General features: G+C 35.1%; 1 protein-coding gene across 6 annotated transcripts in view; it reads right to left on the bottom strand.

Annotated features, from left to right (window-relative positions):
* Positions 1-26,684, bottom strand: part of XRCC4 (X-ray repair cross complementing 4) — a 277,860-nt gene that overhangs the window by 126,024 nt on the left and 125,152 nt on the right. For 5 of the 6 annotated variants that reach the window (XM_043913539.1, XM_043913540.1, XM_043913536.1 and 2 more), the window contains exons 5-6: positions 26,373-26,525; positions 25,227-25,333 (exon numbers count right to left, since the gene is read on the bottom strand). In XM_043913539.1, the coding sequence (XP_043769474.1) occupies positions 25,227-25,333; positions 26,373-26,525 (260 nt within the window). The remainder of the gene's footprint in view (positions 1-25,226; positions 25,334-26,372; positions 26,526-26,684) is intronic. The other variant, XM_043913542.1, reaches the window with a different exon arrangement.

Below are 26,684 nucleotides of genomic sequence, written 5' to 3'. Positions count from 1 at the left end.
GGATGTGGAATGTTAATATGGCAGCCCTAGCAAACCTGTAACATTCACCTGACTTCCTCATCATTGCAAAACCAACTTAATGACACCACATCCATTAAAACACCATTCTTATCCCCTGAAGTAAGACAAGCGTATAACCCAAACATTTACCAACTACTGCTACTTCTAGACCAGTATTCAAATATAACATCTCACTCTTTAAACACAGTAAGTTTGATTTTGATGGAAACAATATATAAAGGGGGGGGGGGTAGGGGGGAGAGAGAGAGAAGAGGTGTCTTGTTTGAAATTACAAACAGCAATGTTGTGCTACAGAAGTTAAGACACCTGGATTTGAATCCTAGTTTCCTTGCTGACTATCTGTGTAACCTTGGCAAACTATTTAATTTCACTGTAGATAATAACAGTACCTACTTCATATTGCTGTTGTTAAGTTAAAAAATGTTAACATTTGTACAGCACCTAGCCTAGAACATTAACTGTTTATAAGTGTTTAATATTATCAAGGGAACTGATTTTAGATGGTATTGCTAAGGGAGTATATGTGGGAAATTTGCAGATAAATGAAGGTTAGATTCAATAATAATTTTAAAAATAAGCAGAGCAGAAGAGGAGTTTTTAAATTTATTTTAAGATAAGTGAGAATCAAACATCTTTACAATGTCAGAATAAACAGTACAGGTGAAAGAAGGAGCATCAGTGAAACAAAACACTGACATAGACTGAGGAGATCAAATGTGTCAGGAGCAGAGTTTTCCAAATGTAGGTTCTGACCCATTAGTAAGTTGTAAAATAAATTAAGTGAATGGTAATCAGATTTTCTAAAATAAAATATCTTAGAGAATATCAGAGTTCATGAGATGTAACAAAAGTAAGTAATGTTTCATGAAATATGTGTTGCCTTTACACACACATACAGACAAATGTGTTTATTCAGTTAAAATGTGAAATATATTCTTATTGTATAAGTAAAAGTTGGAAAGCTTACTTTAGAGCACAAGGCATTTTTGGCAGAGATAGACTTTTCTTCTGGGGTGAGAAGAAAAAAGGATCAGTGAACTGGCACTGGGAAAATATTATTCTATTCAACAGAATCAATTCATCTGTACATTATATTCATCACAAAAGAAACTGATTTGTTGTGCTTTTTGGACCTTAAAATAAATAATATGAATACAATGATTAAACAAACACATTAACTTAAGAATATTACAACTCAAATTTTTATTTTCTTACTTTATTTACTTTGTACTGCTGAATATTTAACACAGTGAATGAATCACTCTTTCAAAGTCCTGTGGGACATTAACCATATGTCAAATACAAAGATTGGTTTTCACAAGTCGGTATTAAATACTTACACTGGGTTGCTTCAGAAGCCCAGAATCCTCTGTTTTTCTGACAGTGTCCTTAGAGGGTAAGTTTCACGGCTCTCAGTGTCTCAGGACTGGCCCTCCCTGGTGACCCTGCCCACTTGCACAGCTTCAGCAACCATCTACACACAAGGGCAAAAGCATCTGCCGCTGTGTGCTCTCCTAGTTCCGGATGCTAAGCTAGGCTATGCTGTCACTTCAGTCATGGCCTATGCTTTGTGACCCCGTGGACCACAGCCTGCCAGGCTCCTCTGTCCATGGAATTCTCCAGGCAAGAATACTGGAATGGGTTGCCATGCCCTTCCTCAGGGGATCTTCTCGACCCAGGGATCAAACTCACGTCCCTTACATCTCCTTACCACTAGCGCCACCTGATAGAGGATTTCAACTGTTTCTAATACATTTTTAAAAAATCTGAGGTTTCCCAGACGTAAATTTAGTATATGAAAATTTTAAATCAATAGTTTTGATTTTCAGTCTTACCATCAGCCTACTAAATTAAGATACAAGCCTAAAAGTCAGGATGCTCCCATTAGTGTGGAAGAAATCATCAAGTTCTGTCAATTTTATTTCCAATAGCTTGCTGTCTCTCCCTCCTCTATTTTGGAGGATACTGTTTTCTCACATTTTAATTCAATACTTTTTTACTTAATCTCTGCCTTCTGGGTTTCCTCTTTCTGCTCCATCCTCCACACTCTAACCAGAATTTTCTAAAACGTTAGTCTAACTGTATTAATCTTAGACTTCTTGTCCAGCAACCCACTCCAGTACTCTTGCCTGGAAAATCCCATGGACTGAGGAGCGTGGTAGGCTACAGTCCATAGGGTCGCAGAGTTGGACATGACTAAGTGACTTCACTTTCTCGTCTAGCCACTTCTCACCATTCTGTGAGAAGCCAGTGTGTTCTGAGCCAGTTACATACAACTAGTCTTCCTTGATTGAATTTTTCCTACTCTTTTTTTCTTCTTAATCCAAACAAACAAGGCACCTTCATGCCTTTGCATGTGCTGTTTTCTCTACCTGCAATGCAACTTGCTTACTCTTTAGTTCTATTTCTCACTCTTCAAAATACACAGCTCGAACCTCACCAGCTCTATAAAGAATCCTCTTTCTCTTCACAGCACTTTCTGCATAGCATTTTAAATGTACATTCATTAATCATTCATTCCCTTGCCATATACTAAGTACCTTCTATGACCATACACATATTACTTTACACTGTAATTAATTGCTTAGATGTTTCTTTCCTCAAACAGAAGGTAAACTCCTAAAAAGCAGAGACAACATCTTATTTAATGTGGCACCTCTGGAGCCAGATATCAGGCCTAACACCTAACAGGCACTTAACAAATGTTGAAGTAAATTAATCTGATACTTTCTAACACACTATTGTCTTCTATATGACAAAATTTAAAATTCTAAGAACTGAATCAATAGGCAATTAATTATTAATGACATAGTCTAGTGTGAACAGGAATTAAACAACTTTTATCATACAAGCTTACTTCAGAGCTGCCTGCAACCTGGAATCATTACATCTATAGGTGGTCTCTCAGTAACTAACTATTTCTGAAACAAATTAATCCTATTTTGCCTAGTTTCTTAAGCTTCAAAAATTCTGTATCTTAAAAAATTTTACATTTCCTAAGAAAATAGTTTAATTTTGTTATTACTAATGAACCTGGGAACCATATAGCTAAAAGGCATGATGTAAGCTTACTTCTTTTTTGAAAAATAAAGTGACTCATGGAAAAGTCAAACTTACTTCAACATCAGCAAAATCACTCAAGTAACTATAATTCATTCTTATTTGTTCATATTGACACATAGATTAATGTTTTGTTTCTATTAGCATTTATTAGTGTTTATTATTTTATTTCCTAGCTCGTTCTTTAATATTTATCTTTATGTTATTTAAAATCAAGCTGCAAATTACAGAATTTGCTTAAAAAAAGAGCTTTGTGAGTGTTTAATAACATCTACTGATCCAAATAAGCACTATAAGATTATTAGCACACAGCAGCTTTGCCCAAATTTTGGAAGGCCCACAGGGATGACGGTTCATTGTTTATTCTAACAAGTTACATTTCCCTGAAGCCTGGCAGATCCTTTCCCAAAATCAAAAGTATTTGTTCAGGAGGCAAGTTTTCATTATCTCAGTACCATCAGTACACCTCTTCAAAAATCTCTTATTAACTTCCAAGAATATTTTTTATAAATATTTGAATTTCTAAAATGAATGCTATTAGCAACATTTTCTTTAAATATTTTTTGAAGATTTAAATAAAATAGTAGTAGTATTTTATTGCATTTAACAGTGTCACATCTTACCATGACTGCCACCAACAGTAATAGTGATATTGAAAATAATGCTAATTTCAGCTAATTTTTACTGAGTACTGATGGATATTATATTAAATACATAATTAACACTATATTAATATATAAATCATAAATATATAGAGGCTTAAAATTAAACCTTTTTAAAGTTAGTCTCCAAAAATATATCCCCAACTTAGCAATATAAATAAAGTAAAGCATACATTTTCCTGGTGACACTGGAGAAATGTTCTAGCCCAGAGTTATTAATTTTATAACTATATTAAGTTTTCCCTTGATTATGTTTCTAGATTATAATCTGATGGGCTGAATTATCCAATAATTTAGGCATTTGCAAATTTCAGATGAAGGAAAATACGGCTGTGATTTCAGCAGTGAGTCACTTATATAATTACTTTCAGAATTTTAGGGATGGCAACAGGTAGAAGAAAACTTGGGAACAGTCTTCCAAGGCCACCACAGATTTTCTGGACCTCATTATAGAAGAAACAGTAAACTTTAAATGCATTGGAGAATTGTAAATTTAGAGCTGGTTGAACTTCAGAGATTATCTAATTTTCTCCTTAAATTTTATAGATGAGAAAAATGAGAAACAGAAATGCTTTGATCAGAGAACTAAGGTACTGGTAGAACTACAGTGGAATCTTAGGCTTCCACAGTGCTGTAAATAATTGTGATATAAATCACTTGATAATTACTGTTGGTAACTAAAATTTTTTGAAACAGAAGTTATAGGAAATAAACATTTCTAGACAATATATAAATTCAAGAGAGTTCTGCCCCTTTCTGGGAATAAATGAGTTGCCCCTAATGCGTCAGTAAGCAAAAAATCAACTATTAATAATATTATTCTAAATTAATGCTTCAAAAGTAACATACAGTTAGTCCCACAGATTCAACCAACTGCAGATTAAAATATTTGGAAAAACAATTTCAGAAAGTTCTAAAAAGCAAAACTTATTTTCTACACCCTGGAAACTATTTATATAGCATTTACACTGCATTGTATAACATATGTAATCCAGAGACGATTTATAATATTTGGAAGGGTATGCATAGGTTACATGCAAATACTATGTCATTTTATAGAAGGGACTTGAGCATCCTTGGATTTTGGCATCCACAGGGTTCCTAGAACCTATCCCCCATGGATACCAAGGAAGGTCTCTAGTCAATTATTAACAATAGCAATAGTGCTGAAGGATAAGGAAAAGTAAAAGAGGCATTTATTCTTTCTCTGGAGAAAATCAGAACAGGGTGGGTACTTCCATTTGCCTGTTGCACAGACAAGACACAGGAACACTTGGGTATCCAAGTCAAAGTTAAAGATTTAACAAGATTTATATTGACCCTGGACTTATATAAAGGGTTCTTTACAGATTGATTCTTTATGCATCCAAGTAAATAATAAATAATGCCCCAATAACTATTTAAACATCAAAATAGTTTTTATATTAAATCTTATCAGCTCACACACAGAAGTTAAGATTTAACAAGCCAATCTAGCTATTAATTGATAATAAAAGAGCCTGAATAGCAGAATAAGTAATTAAATAGCATGGACTTTGTTGTCAGCCACAAGTGAGTTCAAATTTTGGCTGCTTATCGTACTAAGTGAGTGACCTTGGACAAATTACTTAACCTCTCTTGAATTGAGAGCTCTAAGGCCTGATATTGATTGAGCGCAAGATAAAATGAGATAAATTATGTAAAGCACCTAGCATGGCATCCCCAACAGAGCAGCATAAAATCAATGTTAGTTCACTTTCCCATTACTCTTTTGGCCAGAAACTTACCAGCCTCATTGACCTTGCTCTTCAGTAGGATTTGACTACAGTAATCACAGGCATCCTAATTTAGGTATTAGGATGAAAGGAGCATAAGAGGTTATCTATGAATTTGGACAACACTCCACATATTCAGCCTCAAACTGTACGAGTACCTTCAGATGAAAGTCCTAATGCTCTAATGCCTAGCCTTTTGCCAGTCACCTAAGAAACATGACAGCTGAGCTGCTATTTGGTTCTTGGGCTTGAGGCAACAGTTCTACTAAAAACCTCTGTGTGGCTCTTCCTAGCAAGATTTTCAACAGACTTTTTATAGAAATATCAGGACAATTCAGTGTGACAAAAAATGTTGGCTACTCCTTAGGTAAAAAGCACTGTACTGATGTTGGCAAGCAAGAGTAAACTATGGTATTGTCCCTTTTCTTTAGAAGCTCAAGATCAGGCAAGTAGGCCACTAATCAAATTGGTCGCATTTGTCGAACATTTTAAAATTGATCAGAAATGCAGAAAATGTAAAAGGTGATTTTGGTAAAAAGGTTAATGCAGAATATTGCAACTTTTCTGTGAAAATATTTTATGGAAGCGTAATCAGTTTGTACTCTGGCTTTTAAAATATTTTAAGCAAGAAAATATTTCACGGAAAGAAATGAATAATCAAGAATAAAAGTCTTCTTTGGGGTGATGGTCTCAAGAAAAGAGATTTAAACTAAGCTGAACCTGCAGATGAAAGAAGTGTATTTTGTAAGGAAAGCCATTAAAAACACCTTATTACACGCTGTAAAGTCCAACAGCAGAGGGAATTGTGACTCATTTAAACTCTAACAAATGACGAATCCATATAAGTGGGTCTCACAGGCAGTTTATAATCAATCATAGTCAGTGAATCTGTGAGTAAGTGGCACACCAGCCAAAGAACAGAGAATGAATGGAGTCTTTTAGGCTAATTTGGATATAACACAATGTTTAAATAAGTGTTATGAAGCTTAGAGAAAAGCAACTGAATAAACCATACTTTATCCTTCTGAAATAGGTAGGAAATTGTACCAAATAAAAGTCATAACTGCTGGGCTTTGTTTAACAATATTATGATGCAAAAATAAACTCTGAGGCAGTCCTGATGTTATGCCAGGTAATGACAATAAAAGACCAAATCTGTCCAATTTTACTGATGATGTTTAAAAACATGACAGGTAAAATGAATTAAAAATATAATTCAATGTAAACTGCATTTACTGTGTTCATGTCAACAATATTCAATTATACAGTAAAGGATCCATTCACTTTATAAACAAATTTTAAAATCCTATTGTAAGCAATGCCCTGTGCTAGGTGATGCAGGAATAACACTGAATTTACTACCTCTTAGAGCACAGAACAAAGAGTATGGGAAACAAAGAAAAAATGTATCTAAAAACATTCTTTGCTCTACATACATTCCTAAATCAAAGAGTAACATTGATAAGAATACTACTAGTCTATGTACTCTACAGAGTGCATTTTCATATATATTATTGATACATGGATTTCAGAATTCTTGCCAGGCACAGAGGTAAGGGACACGTACCCTTATCCACAATAATAAAGGGAATATTAGATATGAGCTCTCAGCTCACCATCTAAATCTTTTCCATCAAAATAGGCTAAGCTTCTTATGAACATGTGTTTTATTTTCATGATGTTGACATTCAAATAAAGAAGTAGCACTAGGATGAGGTACTATTAAAACATGTGGATTGCTACAATTTATATGCTATTTGAACAAGCAAATAGAACAATAAATACACAAGCAACCTAGGCAAAAACAAATTCTTATGAGGCTGACTTTTCCTTTTCACAATTACAAAGAACTGTTGATTCAAGAAATGTCAAAATTGTCTTCTAAGTGAGCCACACAGAATAGTTCTTAAAGTGTTTAATTTTTGGTTTTCAATTTCTGGTCCTAAACCAGCATGAAGTGAATGTTCAACAAATACAAAGATGCTAATAAAGTGGCAGCACCTTCATCTTCTGTTTTTAAAGCAACACTCCTTATTCTGAGTTACCAAGTGACTAAGCTGCCAATCCCACCCTTTGTAACATGGGCTATAAGAAACTGGCTTTGAAAATAAAGGCTTTCTGGCTGACAGCATGACTATGGGAGGTTCTCCATTTAATTATCAGACACTATTTTTTTGTTTGTTTAGTTTATCTTTCAGTTTAAAACAAAATGTAAATGAAAGATTGTCACTTACAAGCAATTAAATTTTTTAAAGAAATGATTCATTATTGCTGATGTCCTTTGCAATGGAAATTACAGTAAGTAAAAAATACTTTGCACACACCATGTTTTAAAGATACTATTCATGAGAATTCTGACTCTAATGGTAGTGAAGTCTAATTTTATTTCACTTTGGAAAGGTATACCATAATATAGCAGAAAAAGAGCTCCTGTGAAGGCTTGATCTGCAATTGAAAAATCATGAAAAGAAGCCTTCAGAGTTTTCAAAAAGAAAGTCATATTAATTAGCCTTTGAAATTAGTCTTTTTTATTAAGGAATGTGACAAGTGCTTTTGTCAGGTACACTAAACCTATTTAACATTTTTTAAACTCTCAAAAATTAATACCATTAAACTTTATTTTAAAATGTAGTATTACCTAACTTCATAATTTTGTACTTCCAAATCAAGTATGCTACAAATATACCTATGAAAAAAGACTAATTAGTAAAAGTAAATAAAGATAAATGCACAGAGCCTCTATTTCAGTAAACACTGCTTATTAAAAACTTAATCTAATATCAATGAAATTAATTTCAATATAGGAATGCAAATTAAAAAGTATATCAAATATTCTTGCACACTTTAATTTTGAATAACCTCACGTTCTGTTGGAAATAAATTAACTTTCTAATAATGCAAATGTCGATCTGTGGAAAATAGTGCATGCTGTATTCAAAAATGCATACTAACTACCATATTAAAGATTGAACAATTTAGAAGTAAAGAAATATGTTTAATTTTTATTAACTTGGTGTTTTCCCAACTTATTTGGTCACAAAACTCATTTTCAGCAAAAAATATGTTAATACTTCCTGCTAGAATAGTTTTAATAGAATGAAGATCGTTTGTCAGAAGATACTTCTCTAACTCAAATTAAACTTGTTAGTACTCAATTTTAACCATTTTTTTCCCAAAGAAAAATCATCAGAAATGCATTCAAAGCAAGTCATTCTGAAGAATCCATCAATGATCTTTTCAGTCAACAATAACAGAATTATCCCTGAAACCCTATCACCAACTGTTAACACTCCTGGTCTCAGCAGTTTTAATAACCTTGGAGTCACCAAGGTGATATATTGGAGAAAGAGTTCAACCTGACATGTATAATCTTAGTTAATGCATCTTGTAGTCATCACAATATTTGCCACCATAATGCCTAAGAGTATCACAGTACATGTCAAAGCATCACATCTCAAGTCCAGCTCACAATACCATAAAACCCACCTCCAACAATAAACAGTGGAGCATTATACCAAGAGACATGGAAAGGATGAACTATAGTGTTTAAATTCTGGAGTCGTTTTTGTTGATTTTAATTATCTTTTAGCGGGATTCAGTTAAGGTGTTAATTTACATTTTACAAATTCTCAGCAAACCAAGCTGGTCTGTTTTTCTGCACCAAGGAAGCTGTAATATTTTGTTGAATACATAGAAAAGAAAGAGCTGTACTAGTATCAGACAAAGATAACTTTAAGGAAAAAAGCATTAGTAGACATAGGAGAGAGATTTCATAATGATAAGAAAAAAATCAATTCACCAGAAAGATAAAATAATTCTTAATTTATATCCATAAAATAACATATGAGTAGCATGCAGAGTAAGTCTATATTTAAAACTATAATTAAACTTACAAATCTGTATTTTTAATGTCTATATGTACATTTCATAGTATTATTTACTCTTTACCTGAGCCTTTTAATCAAGTACTCTGTATAAATCACCATCTCCTGCCTTATTTGCTTTGCCATTAAATTATGGGCTTCCAACAGACACATGAACATTCCCATTCATCTTAATGGTGCATTAATGTCACCAGGCTATAGCTTTCCTAGTAGAATGTGTGCCCATTCTATTAAGTAAGAACAAGGCCAAATATTCCATGCTTCCTTTTTTAGGAGCCTTATTTTATAAAAATGAAGGCATCAAATAAACTTGAAAAATATAAAATCATACTGAACTCTAAGATTTTAATACGTTAGAGTGTTCTATTTATTGAATACAAATAACTTTACAGCAGGAAGGGTTCTCAGAGATGTCAGAACCTCAGCTCCATAATTTATTAGCCTTGTTACATTGGGCAAGTTCTCTAATCTTTCTGTGTTTCAACTCTCCCAGCTTATGGTGATAAAACGGGAGAACTAAGATTAAACTGGTGATAGTCATAGTACAAACTTTGTAGGATTGTTATTAGGTGTAAATGAAACAATAAATCTAAGAAACCTAGAATAGACTCTGGTATCCACTTGTAAGTGCTATGACTATGGGTCTGTAGTAGTTGTGGTTGTCGTGATGATTCTACTAGTAACAATGGTAGTGGAATCACACAGAATAATAATAGTAATAGAAAAAGCAGAAGGAGTAATGGCAGTGATGGTAGTAGTGGTGGTAATAGTAGTAATCGTATTAATGATATCATAGGAGCAGAGTTAGAAGAACTGTTGTGATCATCTTCATTGTCAGTATAATCATCAGCTTCCAGGGGGTCACACATTTAAATATTTCCAGAAATCACACAAGTGATATCAATGAATGAAGTAAGCCAGATATAAGAGAAGTATTGAGGACTATAGAAAACAAGAAAACCTATGCCCTGTTTAAATACATGCAAATTTACTACTTGAAACATTGATGCCACCGATGAAAAACAAAGTATGTGACGTAGATCTTAGCAAGAATCAACAATTCACAACCTCTGATTTAGTCCAAGTTATGCATTTAAATTGAAAGAAAGAAGGTTGTTAGCAAACCTAGTCATAGTGCTGAATGTACCCTAAGTTTTCTTTTTATTCTTTCATTTCCCCAAATTATAACCCTTCCACCCTCTCCACAAAATCCTGAGTGTTGATACGTATGTGTTTGCAGCTATTATTTCTCAGCATTCCCAAGTTTTACAAGACTTGTATTTGACACTTAGGGTCTCACTTCAAGTCTTTCTTTTGCTCACCCTCCTTGCAACTGTTCTCTTTCACTATGTCATGCATTCAGACTACTTAGCAAGCCTGCTGATATCCATCTTTCACACATACCCAGGCCCTCAGAGTTAAGTTGCAGCAAGCAACGTTGTCAGTGCTGGTGGGCTGGCCACATTCCAGAACCTCATCACTGGTAACCTTCTCTATCCTTTTGATCTTAAATCTGGCTTATAGGTGATAATGATGAAATGACTAAAAAACCAGATGTGCTGTTTGTGGTGGCGATCCCTGTCACAATCACAGAGAGATGAGAATCCTACACATTATAGTGTAGACATTCAGCTGATTTAGAGATTGTTGATGCATTACACCCTTTGTCTCAACAGGGTCATGGTTTGCAGTTTTAAAGTGCCAGTGAAAATATTTAGCTTCATTTTTCTCAGTCAAAATTTTAAATATAGTAAAACAGATTTCTGAAATCTATTTTATGACAATGAAATTTAAAAAAAAAAAAAAAGCACGTCTTCTGCATTTATTAGGTGTTGCAATACTCAGTTACACCTACAATCATCTATACCCACCTAAAGGTTTCATGACTTATATTAAGAGCTTCATAAAGACTTGGTAGTAAAACTTGATTTTGTTTCACAATAATATAAACATATTCTAGAACCACAGAATTAGTCTCAGATGGAACTTTTCTAAAGTTTAAGATCAAATAAATCTTAAGTGTGTAAAATAAAGATATAATGTAGAAAAGCAGAGTAAAAAAGTTGGCTTAAAATTCAACATTCAAAAAACTAAGATCACAGCATCTAATCTCATCACCTCATGACAAATAGAAGGGGAAAAAGTGGAAGCAGTAGCAGATTTTATTTTCTTGGTTCCAAAATCACTGTGGATGATGATTGGAGCCATGAAATTAAAAGACCCTTGCTCTTTGGAAGGAAAGCTATGACAAATCTAGATAGCACACTAAAATGCAGAGACATCACTTTGCCTATGGTCAAAGGTCCATATAGTCAAAGCTATGGTTTTTCCAGTACTCATTTACAGATGTGAGAGTTGTACCATAAAGAAGGCTTAGCACCAAAGAATTGATGCCTTTGCATTGTAGTGCTGGAAAAGACTCTTCAAAGTCCCTTGGACTGCAAGGAGGATCAAACCAGTCAATCCTAAAGGAATTCAACCCTGGATATTCATTGGATGGACTGATTCTGAAGCTGATGCTCCAATACTTTGGCCACTTGATGCAAAGAGCTGACTCACTGGAAAAGACCCTGGGAAAGACTGAAGGCAAAAGGAGAATAGGGTGACAGAGGATGAGATGATTAGAGAGTATCACCGACTCAATGGATATGAAACTGAGCAAACTCCAGAAGATAGTAAAGGACAGTGAAGCCTGGCACACTGCATTTCATGAAGTCGCAAAGAGTCAGACACAACTTAGCAACTTAACAACAACAATGTGAATTACATACAGATTTTAAAATTTCTTATTAACCTGGTTTTAAAAAGTTGAAAAGAAACAAATGAAGTTCAAAGTAATATTTACCTAAATATATCTAAAATATCATTTTAACATATAATTAATATAAAAATTCATTAGAAATGTTACATTCTTTTTTTATACTAAATTTTTGAAATCCAATGTGTGGTTTATCCTTACAGCACATTTCAATTTGGACTAGCCACATTTTCAGCATTCAAAAGTTTCATGTAAATGATGGCTATTTTATTGAACAATACAGTTCTAGACAACACTTTAGTCCAATGTATTAATAGATGGTGACTTAGTGTCTGTCTGAACCTGCTATTTTCTCTTCCCTTCAACTTTTCTCATTTATTGTAAGTTTAAGTTTCCTTTTAACAAGTCTTACTCCATCTTTTTTGGTTTAGGTACCATTCTCTAGATCAATGGTTCTGAATCTTTTTCTGAACATGATTCCCATGGAAAAGACAATATGGGTTTTGCTCCAGCTCCAGAAAAACATACATTTCTGTTGTTATGAACTGAATTGTATCCCCACCAAAAAGATATTTTAGAGTCCTAACTCCAGTACCTAAGACTATAACCTTACTGGGATAGTATTTATAGAGGTAATCAAGTAATGAGCTCATCTGTGTAAGCCCTAATCAAATATGATTGGTGTCCTTATTAAAAGAAGAAATTTAGACAATGATATGCAGAGAAGATGATGCAAAGAGACACAGGGAGAAGGTGGTCATCAACAGGCCAAGGAGAAAGGCTTAGAACAGATCTTTTTCTCATGGCACTCAGAAGGAACCAATTCTATTCACTACTGATTTCAGACTTCTAGTCTCCAGAATTTTAAAACAATTTACTTCTCCTGTATAAACTATATAGCTTGTGGTACTTTGTTACAGCAGCTTTAGCAAACTAATACATGCATATATACATATAATTTTACATATAATGCCATAGGGCTCAAATATTCCCCACTAAACATTCTTTAAGAATCACAGTTGTTAAAGGCTTCCCTGTTGGCTCAGTAGGAAAGAATCTGACTGCCAATGCAGCAGATATGGGTTGGATCTCTGATCCAGGAAGATCCCACATGCCGAGTGACAGCTAAGCCCATGTACCACAACTGCTGAGCCTGTGCTCTAGAGCCGGGGAGCTACAACTACTGAGACCACATGCTGCAGCTGCTAAAGTCTGCTGGGGCTTGTCTGCAACAAGAGAAGCCAGCATGAGAAGCCTGCGCGTTACAAGAGTAGCCCTTACCGTCCACAACTAGAGAAAAGCTCACACAGCAGTGAAAACCCAATACAGCCAACAGTAAATAAATAAATAAAATTACTTAAAAAAAGGAAAAAAAAGAACCAGAGGTTAAGAACTCACTTTGGATTGAACAGACCAAATTGAAAAGAATTTATGTAGAGTTTCTGTCACCAATTAACATTAACTATATCAACCAACACTTGTCCTAGAGTCCATTCTCAGATCAGATTTCTTACCACAACAGTAAGATATCATTTTTAAACCATTCTCAGCACTAGTACAAGTCATTGCATTTTCTGAGGTTTAATATATTCTCATGTGTTATGCTATATTTTGAGATTATAACCTTATTTACATGTTCCTCTGTCCACATTCAGTTCAGTTCAGTTCAGTTCAGTCACTCAGTCATGTCTGACTCTTTGTGACCCCATGAATCACAGCACGCCTAGGCCTCCCTGTCCATCACCAACTCCCGGAGTTCACTCAAACCCATGTCCATTGAGTCAGTGATGCCATCCAGCCATCTCACCCTCTGTTGTCCCCTTCTCCTCCTGCCTTCACTCTTTCCCAGCATCAGGGTCTTTTCAAATGAGTCAACTCTTCGCATCAGGTGGCCAAAGTATTGGAGTTTCAGCTTCAGCATCAGTCCTTCCAACGAACACCCAGGACTGATCTCCTTTAGGATGGACTGGTTGGATATCCTTGCAGTCCAAAGGACTCTCAAGAGTCTTCTCCAACACCACAGTTCAAAAGCATCAATTTTTCAGCACTCAGCTTTCTTCACAGTCCAACTCTCACATCCATACATGACCACTGGAAAAACCATAGCCTTGACCAGACGGATCTTTGTTGGCAAAGTAATGTCTCTGCTTTTTAATATGCTGTCTAGGTTGGTCATAACTTTCCTTCCAAGGAGTAAGCGTCTTTTAATTTCATGGCTGCAATCACCATCTGCAGTGATTTTGGAGCCCAAAAAAATAAAGTCTGACACTGTTTCCACTGTCTCCCCATCTATTTCCCATGAAGTGATGGGACTGGATGCCATGATCTTAGTTTTCTGAATGTTGAGCTTTAAGCGCCAGGCTGTGACAGCACAGGAGTGGTACAGAGGAGCTTCCCACATCCGAGGTCAGGGGCAGCGGCCGAGAGGAGCTACCCCACCTCCAAGGAGCTGCGGCTGCGCGGGCACAGGAGGGCCAGAGAGGAGTTACTCCACATTCAGTACATATCCTCTTAAAACTGAGACATACAGAAATATGGGAAATATTTATTTTCTTTAGATACTTCCTCTTTTCTCACCTAATTCATATATGAATCAAAATCATACAAAGCAGGGTTTCTTACTTGGGTGTCACAGAATAAAAAAATCCATTTAAAAAGTTCTCAAGGTCTTATAACTTTGAGATCTGTTTTTCAATGCTTTCTTGGCTTCATCATTATGAACATTAACATATTCAAGACTTTGAGAAGTTACGCAGGAAAGAAAAAACATGCTTATGTTAAATAAATGACCACATACCTTTTTCTCCATATATATTACCCACTGAAGCATCATGTAGATGACTACTTATTTCAAGTTGCCATACTCAGTAAAATCCTATTTCTAGATGCTTGGAGAAAAATAGTATAAATGTAGCCACATAGCAGGCTAATCTCAGTTGATTTACAACATTGGCCCAACCCACTTAGCCACTGTTGCCAAGAGCATTACTGTCACCAACAGCACTACAGGATGTGAGGCTCACCCTTCACTGATAATTAAGTGAGTCCTATTCAGTCCAGGATTCCATGCCTGAGTTAGGAAGATCCCCTGGAAGAAGTCATGGCAACTCACTCCAGAATTCTTGCCTAGAGAATCCTATCGACAGAGGAGCCTGGTGGGCTACAGTCCACTGGGTCACACAGAGTTGGACACAACTGAAGCGACTTAGCACACACTCAGGCACTTCTCATATTGATGTCTGATCTTTGCTGATTTCTATAGCAATGAAGGATGTGTTTATCTCCTTTTTGGCAATTTTACATCTGCAGTTACCCTTGGAGGAGAGAATTTGCCAACCTTCTCATTCACCCACAGCCAGAGACAAATATTCTTAACAGAATTTATTTTTTCTCTTCAAGAACATCTAAAGATGTAGAAATAGTTACCAACTGAGAGAGTTAATTCTTAGGTAGGTTGACAAGGAGTCTGGGTCCCTCCAGGAGGAGAAAGGAACAAACTTTTATTTTCTACATTTCTTTGTCTTAGTCACATAAGATGTTTTTTCTTAAGCTCTGAGTTGTTATGGCAACAATCTATTTTGCCTAAGACTAACTTTCTTAGTCACAATGATCTCTGTTTGTCTCCAAGGCAAACCATCAAGGTAATCCAAGTCTATGCCCCAAATAGTAATCCTGAAGAAGCTGAAGTTGAATGGTTCTTTGAAGACCTACAATACCTTCTAGAAATAACACCCAAAAAGATGTCCATTTCATTATAGGGGACTGGAATGTAAAAGTAGGAAGTCAAGAAATACAGGGAGTAACAGGCAAACTGGCCTTAGAGTACAGAATGAAGCAGGGCAAAGAGTAATAGAGTTCTGCCAAGAGAACGCACTGGTCATAGCAAATACCCTCTTTCAACAGCACCAGAGAAGACTCTACACATGGACATCACCAGATGGCCAACACCGAAATCATATCGATTATATTCTTTGTACCCAAAGAAGGAGAAGCTCTATACAGTCAACAAAAACAAGACCAGGAGCTGACTGTGGCTCAGATCATGAACTCCTTATCACCAAATTCTAAATTAAATTGAAAAAAAGTAGGGAAAACCACTAGACCATTCAGGTATGACCTAAATCAAATCCCTTACGATTATACAGTGGAGTGAGAAACAGATTTAAGGGACTAGATCTGATAGACAGAGTGCTTGATGAACTATGGATGGAGGTTATGACATTGTACAGGAGACAGGAATCAAGACCATCCCCAAGAAAAAGAAATGCAAAAAAGCAAAATGGCTGTCTGAGGAGGCCTTACAAATAGCTGTGAAAAGAAGAGAAGCCAAAAGCAAAGGAGAAAAGGAATGATACACCCATTTGAATGCAGAGTTCCAAAGCACAGCAAGGAGAGATAAGAAAGCCTTCCTCAGTGATCAGTGCAAAGAAATAGAGGAAAACAATAGAATGAGAAAGACTAGATATCTCTTCCAGAAAATTAAGAGATACCAAGGGAACATTTCACGCAAAGATGGTCTCAATAAGGGACAGAAATGGTATGGACCTAATAGAAGCAGAAGATATTAAGAAGAGGTGGCAAGAATACACAGAAGAACTATACAAAAAAGGTCTGCATGACCCAGATAATCAAGATGGTGTGGTCACTCACCTAGAGCTCATAGAGCCAGACATCCTGGAGTGTGAAGTTAAGTGGGCCTTAGAAAGCATCACTACGAACAAATCTAGTGGAGGTGATGGAATTCCAGTTGAGCTATTTCAAACCCTAAAGGATGATGCTGTGAAAGTGCTGCACTCAATATGCCAGCAAATTTGAAAAACTCAGCAGTGGCCACAGGACTGTTAAAGGTCAGTTTTCATTCCAATCCCAAAGAAATGCTTGAACCAAATGCTCTTAGTTCGAGCCAAAGAATGCTCGAACTACGGCACAATTGCACTCATCTCACACACTAGTAAAGTAATGCTCAAAATTCTCCATGCCAGGCTTCAACAATACATGAACCATGAATTTACAGATGTTCAAGGTGGTTTTAGAAAAGGCAGAGGAACCAGAGATCAAATTGCCAACATCCGCTGGATCATCAAAAAAGCAAGAGAGTTCCAGAAAAACTTCTATTTCTGCTTTATTGACTATGTCAAAGCCTTTGACTGTGTGGATCACAACAAACTGTGGAACATTATTCAAGAGATGGGAATTCCAGACCACCTGACCTGCTTCCTGAGAAATCTGTATGCAGGTCAGGAAGTAACAGTTAGAACTGGACATGGAACAACAGACTGGTTCCAAATATGAAAAGGAGTACGTCAAGGCTGTATATTCTCACCAAGCTTATTTTACTTATAAGCAGAGTACATCATGAGAAATGGTGGGGTGGATGAAGCATAAGCTGGAATCAAGATTGCCAGAAGAAATATCAATAACCCAGATATGCAGATGACACCACCCTTATGGCAGAAAGTGAAGAATAACTAAAGAGCCTCTTGATGAAAGTGAAAGAGGAGAGTGAAAAAGTTGGCTTAAAGCTCAACATTCAGAAAACAAAGATCATGGCATCTGGTCCCATCACTTCATGTAAAATAGATGGAGAAACAGTGGAAACAGTGGCAGACTTTATTTTTGAGGGCTCCAAAATCACTGCAAATGGTGATTGCAGCCATGAAATAAAAAGACGCTTACTCCTTGGAAGAAAAGTTATGACCAACCTAGACAGCATATTAAAAAGCAGAGACATTACTTTGCCTACAATGGTACATCTAGTCAAGGCAATGGTTTTTCCAGTGGTCATGTATGGATGTGAGAGTTGGACTATAAAGAAAGCTGAGCACCAAAGAATTGATGCTTTTGAACTGTGATGTTGGAGAGGACTCTTGGGAATCCCTTGGACTGTAAGGAGATCTAACCAGTCCATTAAAAAGGAAATCAGTCCTGAATGTTCATTGGAAGGACTGATGTTGAAGCTGAAACTCCAGTTCTTTGGCCACCTGATGCTAAGAGCTGACTCATTTGAAAAGACCTTGATGCTGGGAAAGAGTGAAGGCAGGAGGAGAAGGAGATGACAGAGGATCAGATAGTTGGCTGGCATCACTGACTCAATGGACATGAGTTTGAGTAAGCTCAGTGAGTTGGTGATGGACAGAGAGGCCTGGTGTGCTGCGGTTCATGGGGTCACAAAGAGCTGGATACGACTGAGCAACTGAACTGAACTGAACTTTCTTTAAGCACAGATCTAATGATTATACAAAAAAACAACTCACCTTGCTCAAGGGTATGTATGTTGTGGGAGTGGGTCTGGTAAGACCTTTCTATTGTCAGTAACCAACTGAAAAAGTACATAAGGCCTTGATAAGACTAGCAAGTGGGGCACTCTACACCCCCTTCTGATGTCTATGTCAGAAGGTTTCTCTAACCTCTTTCCACTGTAATAAAACTTGCCACCCAAAGCTCTGAGTGACTGAAGCCGTGTCTTTGGTCCCGAAGTGAAATCCTCTCCTTCAGAGATCATGAATCTGACGCCCTTCACCATAAGCTATCACTAGGAAGTTACATCAAAGTTACATTGTAATAGTGGGATACAGAGAAATTATCATAGATTTGCTAAAAATCTTTGGTATATTTGAGAGTTCTCAAGTAAATAAAATACTAAGTCAAAGTCTAAAGCAATTAAAATACATAGGGAATGAGGTAAGTCAGAAAAGAGAAACACTGTATGATTTCACCTATATGTGGAATCTGAAACACCCAAACTCATAAAAACAGAGTAGAATGACAGCTACTAGGGGATGGGGGTGGAAAATTGGGGAAATACTGCTTGAGGGTACAAACTTACCCTCAAGGGTACAACTAGGAGATCAGTAGGTCTTGGAGATCTAATGCACAGCATAATAATTAGAATCAATAATACTGAATTAAAAACTTCAAAGTTGCAATTGACTAGAACTTAATTGTTCTTACCAGAAAAAAGAAATGATATTTAGATATGTGATGTGATAGAGCTTAGCTAACGCTTCAGTGGTAGTCACATAATTATAAATGTACCAAATTAACACATTGTGTATCTTACACAAGGTCAGATGTCAACTGTATCTCAATTAAAAAATATATATACAAAGGATGACCTCAATAGAAATATGTACATTCTGGAATTTTCTCCAAAAGGTTTATGTCATAAAGTCTTGTTTATTTAATAATACTGACTATCTCTATGGAAAATTTATGCTTAAATAGGATTTCTCTTCTCTTTAGAAGAAAAACATGTTATCATTATTGTATTGTATCAATGACAATTTCCTTAGTGCTAGCACATTCCCCAGGGTTTTTATAGTATCTTAAAAATAAATGTGCAATGGTAAGCAATCAGTCATTACAGAGGGCAAATACTTTCTCATTATTTTCTCCTGTGTGACCAACAGTAATGTACTCAACATTTCTAGGCTTCTGTCTCTTCTGAAAAATGATGGGCTTGTATAAATAATAGAACATCTATAACTATATTAGATCTAGATTCCTCAAATTATGTTAGCATTCTTCCACAAGGTTGTTTATGAATAAGAGCCCATGATTGCTAGAAAATACACCCAACTGATTTTCCAGTTTTGTGATAGGTTCTTCTAAATCAAGCTTTTTATTTAAAATTTAGAAACAAATGTGTCTATGATAAACAAGCTGGAGAATATTAAGGGCATAATCTATGAGTCTAAAGCTGAATTCTGAGTAATCTCTTTGGCAGGACATGTTGTTATCCCCTCTGTGAGTGGACATTCAGTGTTCAAAGCAACGAGCTCTTTGATAGTTGGAAATTTTGGATTCTGTTCTATTTTTAAAAGCTACTATATCAGTATTCATCAACTGTTTGACACAGCCATTCATTTATTTTGAAAAAGGCCATTCTATAATCACACTTCCTTTCAGGAAGCCCACCAACTAAGCAAAAGCCTGAATTACTGATAGCAGTAATACAGGGACCTTCCTGTTGGATAGGAAGGAAGACTAATTAAACTAATGTGCTAAATCTCAGGCTAATAATTATGGAGAAAGTGGTAAGAAAGCTTATTTTCGTGGTTGTGGACCTTTAATACAAAGTGTAGAAAGCAAAAACATCTAGAATAAGTATATTTCTTATTTGTACTTTTAGTAAGGTTGATTTAATTATTCTCTAAATGTAAGAAATTTGTTATTTCTATTAGAAATAATTATAATTTAAAAATATTGACTATCCGTTAAAGTAGGTTTTAAATAATGTTAAACATAATTAGTGAGACATTAAAATAATTCCTCTTGTGGTGGCTAAGTAGGAGCCAGTTAACCATGTTTTCAAAATACTTCACATACAGATCCTATTTCTATAAAATAAATCCAATTTTTTCCACTAAATATTCACACACAATTTGAATTATATTAAGACTAATAAATGCTTTATGATAATTTTTAAAATTCTTAGAACATTCATATACATTTAAAAACTTTTCACATAATTCTACTTTTAATACAGTATAAAATGATTAGGAAACAATATAAAAATCTGCATAATCCTAAATTATTTCTTAGGGTAGATCAGATATTGTTGGGGCAATTGAAAGGCCACTTGGATAAACTGTTGCTCAGTAATGTTTTGTCACTAAGATGCTATATCAATTATGCTTATATCACTGGATATTTTGGTGAGATTCCCTTATTCACTGGACCTAATTCAACTTGAAGTTTCTCCACAGCCATGGACAACAGGTGTTAGCTTGAATGGTAACTAAAGAAAGAGGGTTTCCTATAGAGAAGATTGTTTAATAACACCTATAATAACCCAGTAGGTTTCCACTGAATTAAAAAACAGAAACAATTCTGGAGGTAGGAAAAATCCAGACTAACCAGGAGTCTTAATGCCACAAGGAACAAATACCCACTAGAAGAGAGTGAAATGACCTATCCTCCTTTGTAGTCCAGGAACTGAATTATAAACAGAGAACACAGCACCTAGCTTATCTATCATAATCTTAATCTGAAATAAAGTGAAATACCTACAAACCCTAGGGCTTAGTATGCAGTCACAGTGTAGAAAATAATAAAGTCTATAAAACCACTGCTGTCTAGAAATTCTGGAAATTAGAACATAGAGAAAGCAAATTTTACTACAAAAAATATAAAATGTAGTCATGGGGTGGTATCAACTGTGACATTCAAATTTCAGAATACTTTAGAGATCTCCTGTTAGTTAATAAACTGTTGATGAACACTTTAAAGGCTTTTCTTAAACCTTTAAATGTGGTATAGTACATATGAACATGATGTCATTTATTAGATTGGACTACTTGTCACTAGTTATTTCCTCAAGAATCCTAACAATGAAGAAAATTTAAAAACTTTGGAGGAAAAAAATAATAAAACAGATTTCTTATTCATAAAAATGTTACCTATCAGTTTCCTACAAACTATGATACTCCTACCCTACTTCTGGGTATATGCATAAAGAAATCTTTTACTTGAATGAATGTTGTGGAATCACAAAATGATTCTGGTCTCACTAAACCTCTGTAGGAGTGAGGTAATAATGTAACCAACTCATGAGGAAATCCGATGATTTTAACAATTAATGATGAAAATATATTTACATAATAAAAACTATTATCAAGTTACACATTTAGCCATTTAAAGAAATGGTTTTCTGAAAGATAAGAATAAATGTATTAAATTCCATTGATTCGTTTTCCTCTTGTTTTTATTGTATAGAAAGTATACATGAACCTGCAATATCTAAAATAAATTCATGTATTTACTTATACTCTAAGAAGTTATTTTCAAGATGGCAGATTAAGTTAAGGAAGAAATTCTCACTGCTCTCCCTCAAAACTCAATAATAATATATAAAATACCAAAAGACTAAGCTAGATAAAAAAAAATCCCATGGACTAAGAATATATTTTGTCACCATAAAAGAATAGTTTATGGATATCTGGTGTATTATGAGGCTGATTTTATTGTTTAACATATATAATGTTTCTCCTCCTATCTGTGTAGTCTAGTGTTTAATGACATATCAAGCACTTTCGATCTAAGATTCACTTTTCTTTAAAGCAAACTTTTGTTTCATGAATACTTCTTAAAGAAGCAGAGAGAAAAAACAGTTAAAATTTCTAATAAAAATGCTCTTAATTAAAACTTGTCAAAAGCAAGTTAAATGCAAAAAAAAAAAAAGAAAAGAGAGAGAGAGAGAAACAGAGACCTATGGTCAAATATATAGTGAACAAGATATGAGTTAAAGAAAAAATAACATAAAACATAAAAAATACACAATGATCTAAACATTTTTGAAGAGGAGAAATTTTGCCAAATTTAATGGTACAATTACAGCTTAAAGATTTGCTTAAAAGATACTGAACACACAAAGGACCCTATTCTCATATACCCATATTTAACCATATATTTTCTCTTCAAAAATAATTTTAATCTACATCAAAGGTTTGTGAGATACTTTGAATAGGGAACAAAATCAAAGGCCATTGTGTTTAATAAAAGTTCAGAATGTTCAAATGAAAAGAGTATAGATTCTCTTTCCTTGTGAACTTTCAACTACATTTGATTATTTTTAAAAAAGAGATTTCATTTTAAATGGGCCACTAATGTAAACCAAGCACAGCCTCCAAATGAAAAGAAACTTTACTCTCATGTGAAAACGAGAATTTGTGTGTGATTGTATGATCTAATTTGAATTAATCAATCAACTAAATTAATCAACATCAGTATTTTTCCATGAATACAAGCAGACACTTTCCTTTGTCTTTATCCATTTATTCTACCTTCCTTCCTGTCATTGGGAGAAGCAACCAGATCCCAGCTAAATAAATCCTGCCATTTGTGTATTTTATCCCATCTCATCTACTTAAAGACAATATTCCAGCATTTCTTACTTCTGTCTACTGCCTGGACATTTTTTCCCCCCTCTCTCCTTTTTTACTCCATCAGTATTCAAACATGACATTATTTCTCTCATTTAAGAAAAAAAAAAAAATACCCTCTTGATCTCACCCGCCTCTTCAGCTACTGACCTGGGTCTTTCCTCTTTTTTAATAGTAAAACTTGTTAAAAATGTTGCTTGTACTTGCTATCTCTTCTCCAGTTCTCTCTCCTCATTCCTTTTGAATCTCCTATTCTCTTCTATTTCCCACCAGTCCACTGAAAATGTTTTTATTAAGATCCCTAATAACATCTGTGTTGCTAATTACTCAGTGCTCAAACCTCATCATCTTTGCTCAGTTTGAAGCATTTAACTCAGCTAATCACTGTCTCCTCCTTGAAATACTTTCTTGACTTGGCTTCCAAGATACCATACTTACAATATTTGTGGCCCCCTCATTCTACTTTGTTGGTCTCCCCATCCTCCCCACCTCTGCACACTCAAGTGTGTTAGTATGGCATTCTTGGACCACTGATCTTTTGTCTTCTCTAACTCCCTTGAGATCTCAGCAAGCTCTAAATACCATTTTTACTTATATGTCAGCAGGGAGCCCTCCCCCAAAGTCCAAATTTTTATGTCCAGCTCCCTACTGAATAATTGAGGTGCAGACTTTCCTCTTACAATCTCTCCCAAATTGGTAGTTCCCCCAATTTCTTGCCTTCAGTAGTTCGTTCCAAAAAGTTTACCATCATTACTATCTTTCCCTTCTAACTCACTTTTACAGCAAATCTTGCTGCCTCTAAAAATTTCTAGAATCCTCCCTTCGTTTATCACCTTCACTGCTTTCACTCTGGTCTAAGCTCCTCTAATCCTTCACTTCTTGTTAAACTAGCTTTCGGTCGTCATATCTTCTTCCATATTATATTGATCCTCCTATAGTGAGGTCCCCATTCTCAACACAACAGATTAATCCTATTAAAACAAGTCAGATCATGTCACTTGACTGTTTAAAACTCTGCAACAGTTTCCAGTATCACTCAGAGTGAAAACTGAAACCCTTACAATGGCCTGTAAGACCTCATACACAATCTGGCCTCCCACATCTCCTAATTCTTCCTATCTTCATCTTTCTACTTTATGCGTACTGCTCTCCATGCTATTGTCTGAACACATCAGGCAAACTCACACACCAAGGCCTCTGTACTTAACTGCTTATTCTGCCTGGCATGCTCTTCCCACAGGTAGACTTACTACCTTTTTACCAAGGTCTTTTCTGGTACCTTAGCTAAAATCACAACCCTCATTCTTATTTCCACCCTGACATCTTTTATTATCCTTCCTGGTTTATTTTTCTCTTCAGCATTTATCACTATCCAACAAACTTAAATTTATTTACCTTGTTATTATCTATTTCCCTGTCTAGAATTTAAACTCCATGAAAGAGGAACTTTCTGTGTTTTGCACCCTTACTGCATAGAAAAGTTCTCAGCATATAATAAACACTCAAAAATGTATTTGCTAAATAAATGAATCCAAACATTTCTATGAGAACCTTGCATGTATGAGTTCAGGGAATCCTGCCTCGAGGAAATCTGTAAAACTCTAGAAAAATAATCAGCTGCTGGTCTGTTAGATTAAGTAAGGCTCAAGTACTTTAAACTACCATTTCTCATAGTTTTTCTTAACCCGCCTCCCTCTATTATAGCACTTTTCTGAATAGTAAGAGAAGTTGACAGCCATACCACCCTGAAAGTGCCTGATCTCCTCTGAATAGTGAGAGAAGGACTTAATCTCAGGACAATCTAAAGCATTCTAGATCACCCTGCTCCTTCACACAGCTCCAGCCTGAGAAGACCTCAAATGTTAAAGGCAGCCAGCTTTCAGCTGGAGATATTTATCATGCAGCCATATCTTTTTTACCACTTACCCATCTATGCTTAATAAGAAACATTATACCCTGGCATACACGTGTGTATGTATATGTGTGTGCATGCTTGTTTGTTTTGTTGTTGCCAATAAGTTGCTGCATTTTATAATGAATATTAATTTCTAACATTAAGTAGCTGTGGTTTTAGAGTAAAAAACCTGAAAAATGTTTGTAGAAAAAAATTATTTTCAAAACATTTTTCTTTATGGTTTGTTACCATAATAAGAAATAAGCCCAAGTGAGGTATTCATCAAAAGAAATATATGTATTTACTTTACCTGGAGTTAACACAGAAGGACTAGATGGGATTTCACTGTCCTCATCAGTACTTTCATCATAGATTGCATCTCTGTGAGTAGTCATTTCAGAACATGTTGGAGTTTCCCTAGAAAGAGAGAAAGGTGGAATTATAAATTATTGGTTCATTCTTGGCCAGGTATCAAATTCACCAAAAAGGATAGAAAATATCCTTGGAAAAACATTATAATTAAACAAATATATATTGAAATTATGTAATTAAGAAAGCACTTTAAAGACCATTTGATAACTCTCTTAAGAACAAGTTTCTCTTTTACCAACGTAAATGTTGTTTAGTGCTCACTGTAATTAATTCTTGAATCAGTTTATTATCATTTATTATCCATCTGTCAAATCATAATACTACTTTCCTAAATTATCTTCTGTGTGTCACAGAGTGGTCAGTACTTTACTGATCTCAAAGCAGTTCTGCCTTTGGGCAGAACTCATTTGGTCTCCCCCAAATTCTGAGATGGCTACCTTTACTCTTATTATGAAGATAGTCAAGTAAGGCACAGAGTGTTTAAAGGACAAAGTCAAGTATCACTAGATATCAGTACCAGATCAACACTTGAACTAGGATCATCTGATACTAAATGTTATATTCTTTATATTATGCCATTAGTAAATTTGTGCTTTCTCTCAGATTCAGGATAACGACCCAAACTTATATCATTTAATGCCTAAAGTAATTATGATTGTCCAAGCCATATCAGCCATAAGTCACCTATGATTTTTCCTTAAACATCAAGTACATATTCATACTCAGAACCATTTTATCCTAAAATTAACAACTACTTAGATATCAGGATTACAAATGTGTGCCCAACCTTTGTGGTTCTGCAGAAGATGAAAGTTTTTAATTAATATATTCCTTGGTGATGCCAAAGAATTAAACTACTACTATTTAATAGTCTCACAGCAGTTTTATGATTTAAGTGTAGGTGTGACTGTTGGGCAGATAATGGAGAGATTATGTTGTGTATTCTCCAACTAACGACCAGAGCATCCAACCCCAGGCTGTGATATGTCACTAAAAAGTTTGCATCTAACTTTCATTAAGTTTGGGAAGAAATTCCACTAAAATGTATGCTTCTGCCATCCCAAAACAAAAAGGTCAAAAATACATCTTATGTTCGATGTTCTTTTCCAGTTCTTGAACTTCATTTAACAGTTTATGTAAGCTTCTGATCTTTGCTTTCTTCTCATTCAGCACCAGAATGAACCGTTTATAAAGATCAGTCTCTACAGCTTCCTTAGCACTCACACATTTTTCAAACCTAAAATGTAAATAAACAAACCAATTAATATATCGTGTGGGGTTTCTTAGCATTATTCAATCTAATACTGAAGATGATTTCAATTTTTTTTCAAGAAAAATACATTTAAAATAATTTTAAATGAAAATTAATTAAAAATAACCAATTCCAACTTAAAAA

Source organism: Cervus elaphus, chromosome 9 (assembly GCF_910594005.1).
Source record: "Cervus elaphus chromosome 9, mCerEla1.1, whole genome shotgun sequence".
Classification (NCBI taxonomy): Eukaryota; Metazoa; Chordata; class Mammalia; order Artiodactyla; family Cervidae; genus Cervus; species Cervus elaphus.
The sequence above is the reverse complement of the archived record's forward strand: the minus strand, read 5'-3'. Positions and strand labels throughout refer to the sequence as shown.